The sequence below is a fragment of the Myotis lucifugus genome, unplaced genomic scaffold, assembly GCF_000147115.1.
Source record: "Myotis lucifugus unplaced genomic scaffold, Myoluc2.0 scaffold_91, whole genome shotgun sequence".
NCBI lineage: Eukaryota > Metazoa > Chordata > Mammalia > Chiroptera > Vespertilionidae > Myotis > Myotis lucifugus.
In genome coordinates, this window is record NW_005871139.1 from 3,906,084 (window position 1) to 3,920,741 (window position 14,658).

Below are 14,658 nucleotides of genomic sequence, written 5' to 3' on the forward strand. Positions count from 1 at the left end.
CTCCAAAGTGCCAAGTCCTGATGGCAATATCTGCTGTTTCCCTTCCACGTCCTACCTTATCTCTGCTGCTGCTACAGTGGATGGACTACTGATTACCTTTCTAACTGGCTCTTCTACCTTCCAATCAAGTCTCTATGATGCTGCCATTATCCCAAGTAATACAAAGCAATTATCCCCAAATATAATTTATGTTACTCTCCTGTTCAAAATTCTTTTAAAATATATTTTTATTGATTTCAGAGAGGGAGGGAGGGAGTGAGAGAGAGAGAGAGAGAGAGAGAGAGAGAGAGAGAAACATCAGTGATGAGAGAGAAGCATGGATCAGCTGCCTCCTACACACCCCCTACTGGGGATCAAGCCCACAACCAGGGCATGTGCCCCGACAGGGAATCCAACTGTGACCTTCTGGCCAGGCCTGTTTAAAATTCTTTAAGGATTCCTGATCACTCCTTGAATTAAATCTAAAGTGTTTAGTATGTCACAGAAGACCAGTTCTAGATCTGGCCCCTACCTACCCTTTCTGGGTATATCCTCTTCCTCATCCTTTACCCTCCAGGAAAAGCAAACTGTTGTGAAGTCCATGATATTGTAAGTTAGTTCCTTCTACCTGGATTAGCGTTTTATCCTTCTGTTGTCTAGCAAATGCTTGTTCCTTCAAGACTCTGTAAACTAAGCAACTTTCCCTCTATGAAGTCTGTCCTACCTGTCCTACATAAATCTAAGTAGTTGTTCCTCTGTACCCAAGTACCTGGTTACACTTCCATGACAATGCTTATCAAACTGCTGTGTGTTCCTCTACTGGACTGGAAGCTTACTGAGGGCAAGAGACTATGCCTTTTTTTAAAAATGCCTTTTTTTAAAAGTGAACGATACACTTTTTTTTTTGAGTAAAGTATTTTGTGATTCCTGTAAATCACTATATTTCTATCTCTCCTATCTAAGGTAGATCTCTAATTAAAATTATAAATTATAATTTTTAAGCCTGGAAAAGTGACTCAACAGAAAGGCATAGAATGTTTCCATAGTATGCAGCATGTCATGTTTATTCAGATTGTAATGAGAGCCTTCAACCACATCCTATCATTTATATCTCAAGATAACATGAAGTAGAAAAGATAACTGAAATCCAGTATAACAGATCAGACTTAGTACCCTTTTGAATTCTACATTAGTAAATAGCTATTAAACCTCTAAGTTCAATGGATTAATTAACTCAACAATAAAGTTTAAGACTGAACTATCAGTTATTTTAAGTCCCCCCACACCCCCCAGTAAAAAAACATACCACTTCCGAAGTCAGAGCCAAGGATTGGTTTGCTTGTGCCATACCAAAAAGAATATAGTTTCTTGCAAGTTCAATATACAATTAATATAATTTACCTCAAATAAGCTTTGCTATTTACATTGTTAGTTGAATCTTTTTTAAAATAAAAATATTTTTATTGACTTCAGAGAGGAAGAGAGAGGGAGACAGAAACATCAATGATGAGACTCATTGATCTGCTGCCTCCTGCACAACCCCTACTGGGGATGGAGCCCACAACCCAGGCAAGTGCCCTGACTGGGAATCAAATGGTGACATCCTGGTTCATAGGTTAACACTCAACCACTGAGCCACACTGGCTGGGCTAGTTGAATCTATTTTATTTTTATGAGTTTGTTTGAGCCAAAACAGATGACATATACCTGAGAGCAAAATCTCAAATGCTCCCTGAATCTATCCTATCTAATAAAAGACAAAAAGGGTAATTGACCATACCTTCGCTACGCCTCCCATTGGCTAATCAGCACGATATGCAAATTAACCCCCAACAAAGATGGCGGCTAATTTGCATACTTCAGGCAGGGCGGGCCAGCGCGAGCCACCATCCGGGCCCCTGTGTGCCGCCTTAAGCCCCGCCGCCAGCTGAGACCCCTGTGTGCGGCCCTGGGCGGTGGGGCTTGGTGGCGCAATCACACCGCCTAAGCCCCACCCCCTGCCAGGACCCCCGTGTGCGACCCTGGGCGGGCGGGACCCCTGTGTGCAGCCCTGGGCAGCAGGGCTTGGCGGCACGATCGGCCCGAGGAAGCCCTATTCTTGCACCCCAACCCCCTGATTGGCCCTGCCCTGTGCGAGACCGGGGCGGCACCCCAACCCCCTGATCGTCCCTGCCCTGTGCGCGACCGGCAGCGGCACCCCAACCCCCTGATCGGCTCTGCCCTGTGCACCAACGGGGGCGGCGCCCAACCCCAGGATCAGCCCTGCCGTGTGCGTGACCTGGGGAGGTGGGGCAGGCACCTAGGGATCGGGCCTGCCATCTGCCACCCGGAGAGTGGGCCTAAGCCAGCAGGTGGTTATCTCCTGAGGGGTCCCAGACTGTGAGAGGGCACAAGTGGGGCTGAGGGACACACACCCCCCCCCCCCGCCGCCAGTGCACAAATTTTTGTGCACCGGGCCTCTAGTTTTTAATAAAAACCAAGATAAGCTGTAGCAACTCTAACTTTGCCACATTATACTCAGATCAGCTGCATCATTAATCACATCCACGTAACTCATATGATGCAACCTACTGTTGCTCCGGGAGCAGCCCCCAATCTGGAAATGAATATCACTTGCCAAAGGGAAAAGATAAATTTGGCAGGATACCCTCCCATACATATTTTTTTCTCTTTTCAAAACATTTCTCATTTGCAGATAATTAAAGTAAAGGAAATTCCAAAGATGTATCACAAATGCTGCTGCACTGTAAGATGATCATTATAAAAATTAGAATTTTCAAGGCTCAAAAAGAGAGAAAGCCTGAAAATACACTTTTTTTTTAAACCGAAAGGAAACAAGTTCTGCATTCTTAATACTAGAGCAATATTTCAAATACTTACATCCTGTCAAGGTAAAGTTCCAGTACAATTCAAAGAGTTTGTGGCCTGGCTGGCGTGGTTGATCATCGACCTATGGACCAGGAAATCACGGTTTGATTCCTGGTCAGGGTACATACCCAGGTTGCAGACTCAATTCCCAGTAGGGGACATGCAGGAGGCAGCCGATCAATGGTTCTCTCTCATCATTAATGTTTCTATCTCTCTCTCCTCCCTTCCTCTCTGAAATCAATAAAAATATATTTTTTTAAAAATCAAAGAGTATGTGTTACATTCGTAATCTGCTGAGTGTTCAGTTTTCTGTCTGTACTTACAGTCACGTGGGAAGGCCCTGCACTGGTGTTACTGGGAGCAAGGCCATTTAGAACCAGTACATATGCCCTGCCAGGGCTGAGCCTTTCTTTGGTTTTAAATGCATAAAATTTCCAATCTTTGTTAGCTTTTCATTTAAATCTTTGGGTTAAAGAAAGAGCCTTTAGGAAAAAGAAAAGCCTTCTGGCTCATGAGGGTATCAATACCTTAGTATCTTTTTTCAAGTACTAAAAAAGTGACTGTGCAAAGCTATTTGGCCTTAGAGAAAAACAGAAATGTCTCTGGAAATCAAAGTTACAGATACTGGTTCTGAGGAGGAATACAGATCTGAGGCTGCTTTTAATGAGATCTCAGGTGAAGCACTAAGCATTTTCTAAATGCCTTTTCACCTCCAAACCACTCAAATATCCAGAATAACAAATGCAATTCAAATGCATTTACTATGAATTTTATGACCCTCGTTTTAAAAGTGGTAATCTGAAGCACAGGAAGAAGGAGGGGTTTCCTCCAATATTTCTCAAGGAAGTAGAGGAACACAGAAAGAAAAAAACAGGAATTGTGATACAGAAACACTCTTCTGTAACACATTCGTTCGAATTTCAGCCCTTTTTATTCAGACATTTGAGGGAGCCTTAACCATCAAAATCTGTTAAGAAAAGACAAGACACTTGAAGACTCTCTGGAATTTCCTACGGCTTGACCTACCCCCACCCCACATGTCCTCCTTCCTGTCAGCTGACTGCAGTAACTCTATGTAAACATTCTCTGTGAATCCATAAACACATCAAATACATGTACAAATAATAGAATAAGAGTTTGGAGTTTTTAGCCAATGGTCCGTGGAATTTCTTTTCTCTGGAATTTTTTTTTTTTTTTAAGAAATAAAACGTTAGGTCCCAAATGTCAAGTAAAAAGCAGATTTCCTGCCCCCTCCACCCTATTTTCAGAAAAAGTTCTCTTTAAAAGTTGATTTTTCAACACCTTAATTTACTAATAGGCTCCTACCTCTCTCAGCCACTTCCTTCAACCTTTCAACTTTGACCTTCCTGCAGACTCTCATCCCTCCAACGTCAAGGGTGGAGGAAGGATATCTTTTAGGGAAAAATGAGACTTTGCTGAACTATGAATGGTTATCAGAGGGTATAGATAAAACCTGGCCTTAACTTCTCAAAGTACTGTGAGATAAACATTGCCTTCTCCAAGGACCTTCTTAGAAAAAATAGACCTAATTTAAATAAAAGAACACATAGAGAAGGAGCACTCATCTCCAGTGGTGGGATTTCTCTCCATTTTCTGTATTTCTAAGCATTCTACAAAAATTATGTGTTACTCTTACAATTAGAAAAAAAAGAAAAGAAAGGAGAGGTAATACTTCATACCTACTTTTTAAATGTCTTTATTGATTTTAGAGAGGAAAGGAGAGGGAGAGAAACATTGATCAGCTGCCTCAGCATGCACCCCGACGAGGACTGAACCCACAACATGCACGTGTGCCCTGACCAGGATGATCCCCTGACTGGCGACCCTTGGGTACATGGGACAACACTCAACCAACACCAGCCAGGGCATTACTTCATACTTATTAAATTAATATAAACAGATAAAAATGGTAAAACCAATGCTGATGAGGTGCTGGATAATTGACTATGTCCTCAGATTGTGCTACGGATGTTATAAAATAAGATAGTCTTTGAGAACAAGCTGAAAATATATAAGAAGAATATTTAATAAATTATATTTTTTGATCATGACAACATTCCAAATAACTAAAACAAAATGTTTCTGCTAAGATGCTCAGAGCTTCTTCTTCTTTTAAAAATATATTTTATTGATTTTTTACAGAGAGGAAGGGAGAGGGATAGAGAGTTAGAAACATCAATCAGCTGCCTCCTGCACACTCCCCACTGGGGATGTGCCTGCAACCAAGGCACATGCCCTTGACTGGAATCGAACCTGGGACCCTTGAGTCCGCAGGCCGATGCTCTATCCACTGAGCCAAACCGGTTAGGGCATGCTCAGAGCTTTTTTATTAGGCTAAAAAAGAACCTAATTATTGGGGAATGATTAAACAGTATAATGAAATACCATGTTGCCATAAAAGGATAACTACATGAACTAGAAAGATATACAGAAAGGTTTATATAAAAAAGACCAAACAAAAAGATAAAGCATACAAAACAGTGAGTATACAATGACTAAAACCATGTAAAAACTAGTTATGCAATGATAAAGATATTACTGTGCACAACTGATGATAGTTACTCTTTTTTCCTGGTTTACTTGGCTTTTTCTTCTCCTTTCTGGTTTACTGTGTGTGTGTGTGTGTGTGTGTGTGTGTGTGTGTGTGTGTGAGAGAGAGAGAGAGAGAGAGAGAGAGAAATTGTTCAGATGACTATTTCATTTATATAAGAAAACCAAACCTCCCCAAACCATAAGCTTCTAACAAGAGTTTTAGTACAATACAATAATGTATTTCTTCTCTTCATTGCCCTCATGTTTTTTATTCAGTTAAGAGACTATAAAATGAGTGAATAGAAATGATAGAGAGCTAAATTCTTTGAGAATACAGCTCTTGATGTTTTAATTTCCTTAGATTTCAAAATTGTATAAGGCCATGGCCAGTTGCTTTTATCCAATGAACAGCTATTATAATATTCATGAAGATAGTGTAATATGGTAGAAAGGGTACTACACAATTTCAGTCCTTGTTCTGATATTAATCAGCCACAGGACATTGGGTATATCATTTAAGCCCTCTGACCTTAGTTATTTCTATCTATAAAATATAGATTTTAATATCTTTACTGCCTCAGAGCAGTGAGCTGGATTACGAACATGATAGGTATTTCTCACACCTTGTAACTCATTGATAAGTCAGAAGGCTAGAGGAAATGACTAATACATTCATCTGGATGCACACCATGTCTAATCCAGGATTGAGTCCAATAGCAAGAAGACAAAGGTGGTAAATATTTGGGAGGCAACTGATGTCCTCTGACCCCTCCAAACTCTAATGTAGCCAACATTGCTTAGAGAATGTTCCAGTTTCCTGCTATTACTTTTCAACATGTTTTATTGTAATGAAAACCAGTTAGAAACCAGTTGAGTAGTTATTTGGCATGAAAGTAAGCAGAAAAGAGATGACTGGTCACCAGTTGGCACATCAAGGACAGCTATTTAGGGCAACAAACAGTGAAAAAGATCAGAATTCCTTGACTGGCACCTTTATACCTGGGTCATTATCATCTTACCACAAAAGACCAAACAGTTACTCAGTTACTAAGTAGGGATAAATAAAACTTCTTTATACTAGTATGAGGTCTTTATGAGAAATTATCCACTATACAGAGGTTATTCTTTACATTTGAAATCACAGAAGAAGCTATAAACTATTCAAGAGTGAATAATAATAAATCAGCAAAAATTTAGTTTTAATAAGATATACGAGAAAGATGGCATTGATAGAAAAACAAGGATAATTCTTGTGTTTATTTAACAAAAACCAGTTATCTGTACTTAAAGCACTAGCAATGTATCTAATGGAGGTAGGATGCTGGGTCAATTTAAGATTTATAATTCTCTGGTAGGCAAATTAAAGATATACTACCCTACACTAGGATGACCACTGTAATGATGAGTTTGTCAAATCCCTTTCTTCTCTAAGCCCATCTTAAAATTATGATTTAAAAATATGCAAATGATACCAATTATGAACATCCTCAAAACTGTATTCTTCTTGGAATTTAATTCCAAATAATTTACTTGAGACATTAAGAAAGCAGAAGAAAAAATCTTATTAAGATGACATTAAGTTGATAAAGGAACACATGCAATTATTAACCATGAAAAGAGAAGATAAAATGTCATGGGTAATTTTATAACAATGTAGAGATTCCCTATAGACACCTACTCATTCTTCAAGAAGGCAAATATAAAATGCTTCTTTGATGTAGATTATAGATTCGTTGGTTATAGATAAAATAGCTGATGACCACAGATCAGACTTTAGTTTATTTTCCTTATTTTCTCAAGGGCTTGCTCCACTACACCAACACATACACACTGGTATGTACCAGCGTTATATAAAGCTACACAAAATACTCAGTGTCACTTCCAGGAACTTAGGAAAACCACAAAAATGTTGGACTGTTTGAAGAAGGACAGTTGTTCTCTCATATTAACAAGTGAAGTTTTGTTGGTTTTTTGATGGTAGCCATTCATATAATGATCCTGATAATAAGAGGAACAGAAATTCTAAGGGAAATTCATGGGTTCAGAGGTCTAAGGGGAGAGAAGTAGCAAAGAAGTGAAAAGGGGGTGGGACAAGGGAAATTTCCATGTTTATTTCAGCCAATGTACTATTTTACCTTTGTAATGTAAAACAAGTTAACATAAATAAAATGTGACTAACTAGAAGAATTAAAATATACCATGAGGCCCTGGTCGGGTAGCTCTGTTGGTTATGTTGTAGGCAGACAAACATGAGCAGAGCAAGGACAATGGGCTAGGTACAGAAGGTCACCAGGTGGAAAGCCCAGGTGCCTAGCAAGGGGCAATCAATTGTAGAGTAGGACTTTGCCCCCAGGATGACTTTACTTCCTCTAGCATATTACTGGTCATGAGGTTTGGATGCCCTGACCTTTCCTCCCTAGAGATAACATCTAGGCCTCAGTTGTAACTCCAGGCCCAGATAAGTAACAAAACCAGCCAAGGCTGACCTCAGGACCAGCTGCATGGAATAATGACCCCCTGTCCTGGTGCCAGCCAATCAACCAGTGGAGACCACAACCCTGAATGGACACACCTGGAAATGTTCTATTAAGATCTTCCCCTAGGACCTCCTCTAAAATCTCCACCCTTAAAACACTTAGGAGGTAAGTGAAATAAGCCAGTCAATGAAGGAAAAATACCATATGATCTCACCCATTTATGGATAATAAAGACCATAATAAACTTTTGAACAAAAATAGATACAGAGGCAGAGCTGCCTCGAACAGACTGTCGAACTACAGCGGGAAGGCAGGGGAGGGTTGAGGGACAGGAGCGGGGGTAAGAGATCAACCGAAGGACTTGTATGCATGCATATAAGCATAACCAATGGACATAAGACACTGGGGGGTAGGGGAGGCTGGGGGATTGTCAAGGGCGGGGGGGAAAAAAAGGAGACATATGTAATACTCTTTGTAATACTTTAAGCAATTAAAAAAATTAAAAAAAAAACACTTAGGAGGGAGGACCCAGTGCCACCCCCCACCCCCCACCCCCACCTTTCAATTAGCTTCCTCACTCCAAGCTCCAAGGGCCCTTCCTTTACCTCTAGAACTTGTTTCCTAAACCTATTTCTTCTAGGAATTACTTTTTCTACTTCTGTAATTTACCCAATAAATATTCTCTTATAGTTTGGGTCTTGCTCTGAATTCTTTCCTAGCCAGAACCCAAGTACAGTGGGACCTTGACTTACGAGTGTCCCGACTAATGAGTTTTTTGAGATACCAGCTGTCTCTTGGCCGATTTTTTGCATTGAGTTGAGTTAACGAGCTCCTTAACGAGCTCGGTCTCGGAACGAATTAAACTCGAATTAAACTCGTAAGTCAAGGCCCCACTGTACCGAGGTTGCTGAACCCAGTTTGGTCTGAGCCCACCTGTCAGGCACACGGTGCCTTTCCTGCCACCTACAACACAGCGTCCTCCAGATACACCAAGGTTGCAGTTCGATCCCTGGTCAGGGCACATACAAGAAAATCATGGAATGCATGAATAAGTGGAACAACAAATTAATTAAATTGCCTTATCCTTATTAAAGCTGAAATTATGTTAACAATAACCATAACCTAGTTTCAAACTAATTAGTTATTCCTTAGCCTAAAGTAGACAAAATTTTTAAGTTTTACTGAAATATTAGACAAAACTTTTAAAAGTAATCTATACTGTTTCCAACATGGATAATGCTACTTATTTAGAAACAGCTAATAAAACCAAGGGCTGCTGTGTATTATACGCCCTGAGCAGTCCATTAAGTGACAAATGACTATTTATTCCAGAAGTTTAAAAAGGCACTTTAAAAAGTCTAATTGTAGGACAACCATCACCCCACCCCCAATCTTCCTAGACCGTTAGCTGCTCAGTGCCTATGAAATTGGGCTGGGGGCTCACAGTTCTTTATATCAGGAATGTTTTCTCTACTCTGACTAGCCACAAAGAGACAGGCTTGCTCTGACCCATCTCTCAGCAGGCACTTATGAGAAAAAAGTCTCTCACCAGATCCTTACACATAATCAGCATTTTTGTTTGCTGCAATCCCAGTCATTTCCCACCTTAGGCCAGTTTTGACATGCAGCAGCCTTTTGCACTGAACCTACATTGTGTGTGCTGGCATGACATCAGCTGTTCTGCCCCTTAGCAGGGTCTGTGAGGAGGAGACTTACAATGGCGCTTTGAGTCACAACAAAGCCCCTTCCTCTCTATTTAGGATTTCTGACATTTTTTTCCTTCCATTTAAAATTCTTTTTCCCATTTAAATTTTAAAATTTTTTTTATTAAGACCATAAAGAAGAAAGAGGGAGTTGGCAGGCCGAGAGGACTAAAAGTTGGGAAGGATGAGAGTTTAAGAAAAGTTGTAAAACTGCTTTGTGGTTACATCTCTTGCCAGCTGGTTTCAGTGTTAAAATGGAGCTAAAACTCATTTACAGAGCAGGGTTCTAGGTTTGAAAATCTTTAAAAATTCTTTCTACATTCTCAAATAGATGAGCCCTAAACACTCAAGAATGTTTCTAGGCAGGAAAGCTCCAGGAACTGTAAGTTATGGGAAGAAACTGACTAAGTCACCCCATATATAATTGAGGATTAGGATAGTTATCTAATTTTTATCTCAGAAAGAACGCTTCATACCATTACCACAAATATAGGGATTTGGGCCAAATATTTAGTTTAAAAAATTCAGCATTCCCATCTAGATGGAATCTAAAGTAAATGATGGCTTTGCTACCCATCATATCTGTTTATTTCATTATAATGACTGTTATAACAAACCATCCTCGTGTACAAAGCCAGATATGCAGGAAAGTATGAGAAAACTGGAAAAATTTACCAGTTCTGCAGCCCTTGGATTGTGTTATAAGTCACCAGCATATGTAACTCATTTTCTAGTTAAGTAATTCCCTCTGGGGACCTGGTCTGCAATCCACACGAAGGATCAAATTTCATTAACAGTTGTAGGAAAATGCAACCCTGTGCATTTGCAAGTCAAAAATCCTGAAGGCTACAGCTAGTCTGGCTATCTTCATTGATTTTTCCTGGGAGAGGATTTTAGCTGATAGAAAACATTTGTTGGAAGGCACAGATGAGGAAGTTGAGAAGAGGAGAAAGGATTCAGCTAGCAGAGACAACTAAGCCTCAGTCTTAACGTTAAACTCTGGCCCTAGCACTCAGCCTGCAGCTGTGTCCAAGAGAACGCTTCAGCAGTAATTCCACCCCCCAAACCGACAAATGACAAAAGACACAGGAAGACAAATTAAAAGGGCAAGCTTACAAAAACACAAAATCACATTGACATCAAACTCTCTTCCTTTCTAAGACATCAACCTGAAGCCCTGTGTGAGCTTGATTTCACAAGAAATTGGGTGGGAACCTCACAAATCTTACCATCTATGCAAATAATTCAAGATTTTTAATTAACTCACTGAACTTGATTCAAGACATGCAGACCACATGCTCCACACTATTCAAACTGTCTGGATTAGAAAACCAGCTTTGCTTAGGTGAATCGATTGTATCAAGTTTGAAATGCTCCCAGTCCTTACCTTGGTTTGAGATGGCTCGCCTTTCTCAAACATCATCTTAAGCCTGTTCAGCGGGACATTATATTTCTCTATTTTGTTTGTAGCTTCTGTATTTTCACTGATTTCGGGCTTTCCTACTTCATGCCTGGATTCTCCTACTAGACAGTTTTCCATTTTGTTCTTTCCTGTTGAGTGGTCTTTGAGAGGTTCACTGTCCTCAATGCGGTGATACGGGTCCTGAATATGGGCTTCGGCAGGTGATCCAAGTCTAGTTCTGGGATGGACTTGTTCCTCTCGGTTAGCTTCGGCCCCGGAGGCAGAGTTGCTCACCACTTCAGCAGGAGGATGGTCGTCTCTGTGTCTGACCTCAGTGCTGCTGTTTCGCAGAGAGTCCGTGTGAGACTCAGCTCCCAGCACTGGGTTCTCCCACTTCTTCTTTAACGCAGTCAGGATTCCCCTTCTAAAGTGCTGGGGGGGATTTTCGGTGTTCTAGAAGAATAAGAAGTAAATGCCAGTTATAACTTGCCTGCTGAAACATTCAAACATGATGTTCTTTGTAAAATGAAAGTTAAAACTCCAAGCTGCCCCGGGTCCACTGGCGTTTCAGACAGCTGTGAACAGTTACAGCCCTGCCACATGGAGAAAAAGCATCCACCCAGGAGAGGGAGAGGGGAAGAGAGAAAAAGTCAGGAGCTGAAGCAGGAAGTGATAAAACAGGATAGCCTTATAAGGACAAAATGAGGAGAAAGGAGAGCCCAGATCTAATGACAGTTACATTGGAGACAAGAGATTTTTTATCTAAAGATCAATGGGGGAAATGAGAAAGAAAAAGCAAACACCAGGTACTTTAAACCCTGTAAATATGCACGAATAAAAGTTCATCATGACATGCCACAAAATTATATGGTGTATCCTGCTTTTTTTGATTATTTTAAAAACGAAAATGCAATATAGCTGAAACTACACAATACATTAATTGTGGGGAGTAGCATCAAGGATTGCTACTATTTGTAGGAATTTAAATTTGCATAAACAATATTTCATTATATCTGACAATTTACATGCATATAAACAGTCATGTTTTATATTTACATAAAAATCTAATTTTTTTCTGCTCTTTTCTACATGTTTGTCCATGTGTAAATTTTCAGTTATCAGAAAATTCACTATTTTAGAGATCCTTTGGCTGAGAAATATCGAGGCTTCATACGAAAGCAACGACACCCACTCTCTTGATTGAAGGACAGATATTTAAATATCTCAGAAGAGTTCACTTTCACCTGGGTCAAAATGGAATTAATTTCAAAATATAAGACAGATAGAAAACAACCCGGAAACTGTCAATGTTGTTCCACAATAACAGAGGAAACATGTTTGTTTAAATAAAATTCAGTGTTGCATATTCTGAAAGTACTCCTAAATAGAGCAGCAGCACCTTCCCAACAAACCACAAATTCCAATACTACCTTCTTGCCCTCCATTCCTGTAGTCTGTGACTCACCCGTCTTTCCATTGAGAAAGAAAAGGCAAACCACCTAGTAGTGAACGACTTTGGGGGAATTAAACAGGATTAGCAGCTATATTGGGAATTAAGATTCCCTGTTCCTCTTCTGAACACATGCTGAGAGCCACTTCATCAAGTAGCTACAAGGCTTGAACACAAGTTACAGAACAGCCTGAGGGGTGGGGGTGAGCTAATGGGGTCAATGGGTGAAAAGGGGACATATGTAATACTTTTAATAAAGATTTTTTTTAAAGTTACAGAACAACTCCTTGATTTTAGTGTTAAAACTTAGCTGACAAGATTCGGCGGAAACATGTATGGATCAGAGATATAAGAAGCATGAAAAGTTTTCTTGTTGGGAAAGAGAGAATTAAAAAAAAAAAAAAAAAGCTCTGGAAGCTGGTGCTACCTTAACTGCCAGCGGCACTCTTGGCTCTGTGTACCTCCTGCCACACAATGGATGAGTCATCTTGGTCTCCAACTTTACCTGCCTTGCCCTTGCCCTGCCCAGACAGGAGCCCTGAGAATCAAAGTGGCATTCTGCCTCGGCAACTGGACACTACTTTTCTCAGAGACAAATCATGTGATCGATGTACATTTATTAACGTAGAAAGATGCTCATAAGATGCTTTTGAGTGGAAAGAGGCAAATTATGAGACAGCATGATTCCATTTTGTAATACACATGTACTTTTCTAAATATAAGCATAGAAAAGTATTCTGGGGAAAAAACATCAGGAAATTAATGGGTTACTCTTGAATCATGAATTATGGGCATTTGTATTTTCTTTCTTTTTTTAAATATATTTTATTGATTTTTTACAGAGAGGAAGGGAAAATTAGACATCTTCATATCACAAAAAAAGCTTCTACAGAATATGAAATAATTTTGATGTTACTGTAAGCAAGGTACATGCCCTTGACTGGAATCGAACAGGGGACCCTTGAGTCCGCAGGCTGACGCTCTATCCACTGAGCCAAACCAGTCAGGGCTGTATTTTCTTATAATAAATATGTACGCGTTGTGTAATAAAATGAATATAAAAATAAAATTAGACATCTTCATATCACAAAAAAAGCTGCTACAGAATATGAAATAATTCTGATGTTACTGTAAGCAGCTTGAAAATGGTCATTTCTACTTTACTCGTGGTGACTAGGAAGAGAGGGATGTGTGATAGATTACCAGCAGTGTCCCAAACAAGGGCCTGGGTGGAGAACATCCCTTAGGGGGCATTTTAAGGAGGAGCACATGTGCTCTTTTATGAAAAGGAACACTTAAGGCTACAAGTTCAAAAGTGCTGGAGTGGAGACAAAAAGGGGAAGGGCAGGGCTGTGTGGTCTGACAGCATTAAAGGCCCCACACCCTTAAGTCATTCCTGGCAGCACTTCCAGGCCATGCCAGGGGCCCAGGTCTTTAGGACCCGGGGGAAGCACAGATGGGGACGGAGCAGAGGCTACAGTCTTTCTGGGGAAGAAAGAGATGCAAGAAGGTACAGAACAAAAAGGACGGCTAACGGCAGGTTGGTCAGCACAGTGAAAAGAGTATTGGACTAAGATAGTCCGGGCTACCATTGGATAATGGATTATAGGTCACTTATATTTTCTTCTCTTTTTCTTTATTTTCTACAATAAATATGTATTACTTGTACATATAATACAGCTCCACCCAACCAAGTGACTTTGGGCAAGTTTCTTAATTTCTGGAAACTACCATACAGGGCTATTGTGGAGCATAAATGAGGCTTTATTTAGCATGTAATGTAGCATTTGACATAAATAGGCACCCAGTAAGTGGTAATTATTATTAGATGGATGATCCTCTCTACCCCTTAAGCCATATCTCACAATGGTGATCATCCACAGTACCCAGTCATCTCCCAAATCCTGAGCTTGGGTTAATGTCTCTCACTGTTCTTTCTACTTTCTCTATAGTCTCTACTGTTCTACACTGTAGGTGTGGGACACAAAATAAAGTAAGATTCTAGTTGATGTCATTTGTATCAAGGTTTTAACTTTTTCCCAACTATTTCCTCAGAATAAGGCAGTGGGAAGTCAAGGATGCTGCAAGTTCTCAAGGGCCCTTGGTTGCTACATAGCCTCTTTTTTCAAAGTCACATCTAGCACACTGTTCATTCTACCCAGCAAGCTGAGAATCTTGGGCAGATCTGCCTCTAGGCCAGTGGTCCTCAACCATGTTGTGGTGACC

The 14,658-nt window shown here is 40.2% G+C and overlaps 1 protein-coding gene across 3 annotated transcripts in view; it reads right to left on the minus strand.

Annotated features, from left to right (window-relative positions):
* LIMA1 (LIM domain and actin binding 1) overlaps positions 1–14,658 on the minus strand; it is a 93,910-nt gene that overhangs the window by 23,102 nt on the left and 56,150 nt on the right. For 2 of the 3 annotated variants that reach the window (XM_006091551.3, XM_006091550.2), the window contains exon 4: positions 10,968–11,435. In XM_006091551.3, the coding sequence (XP_006091613.1) occupies positions 10,968–11,435 (468 nt within the window). Of the gene's footprint in view, positions 1–10,967; positions 11,633–14,658 lie in introns of those variants that run through there. The other variant, XM_023756352.1, reaches the window with a different exon arrangement.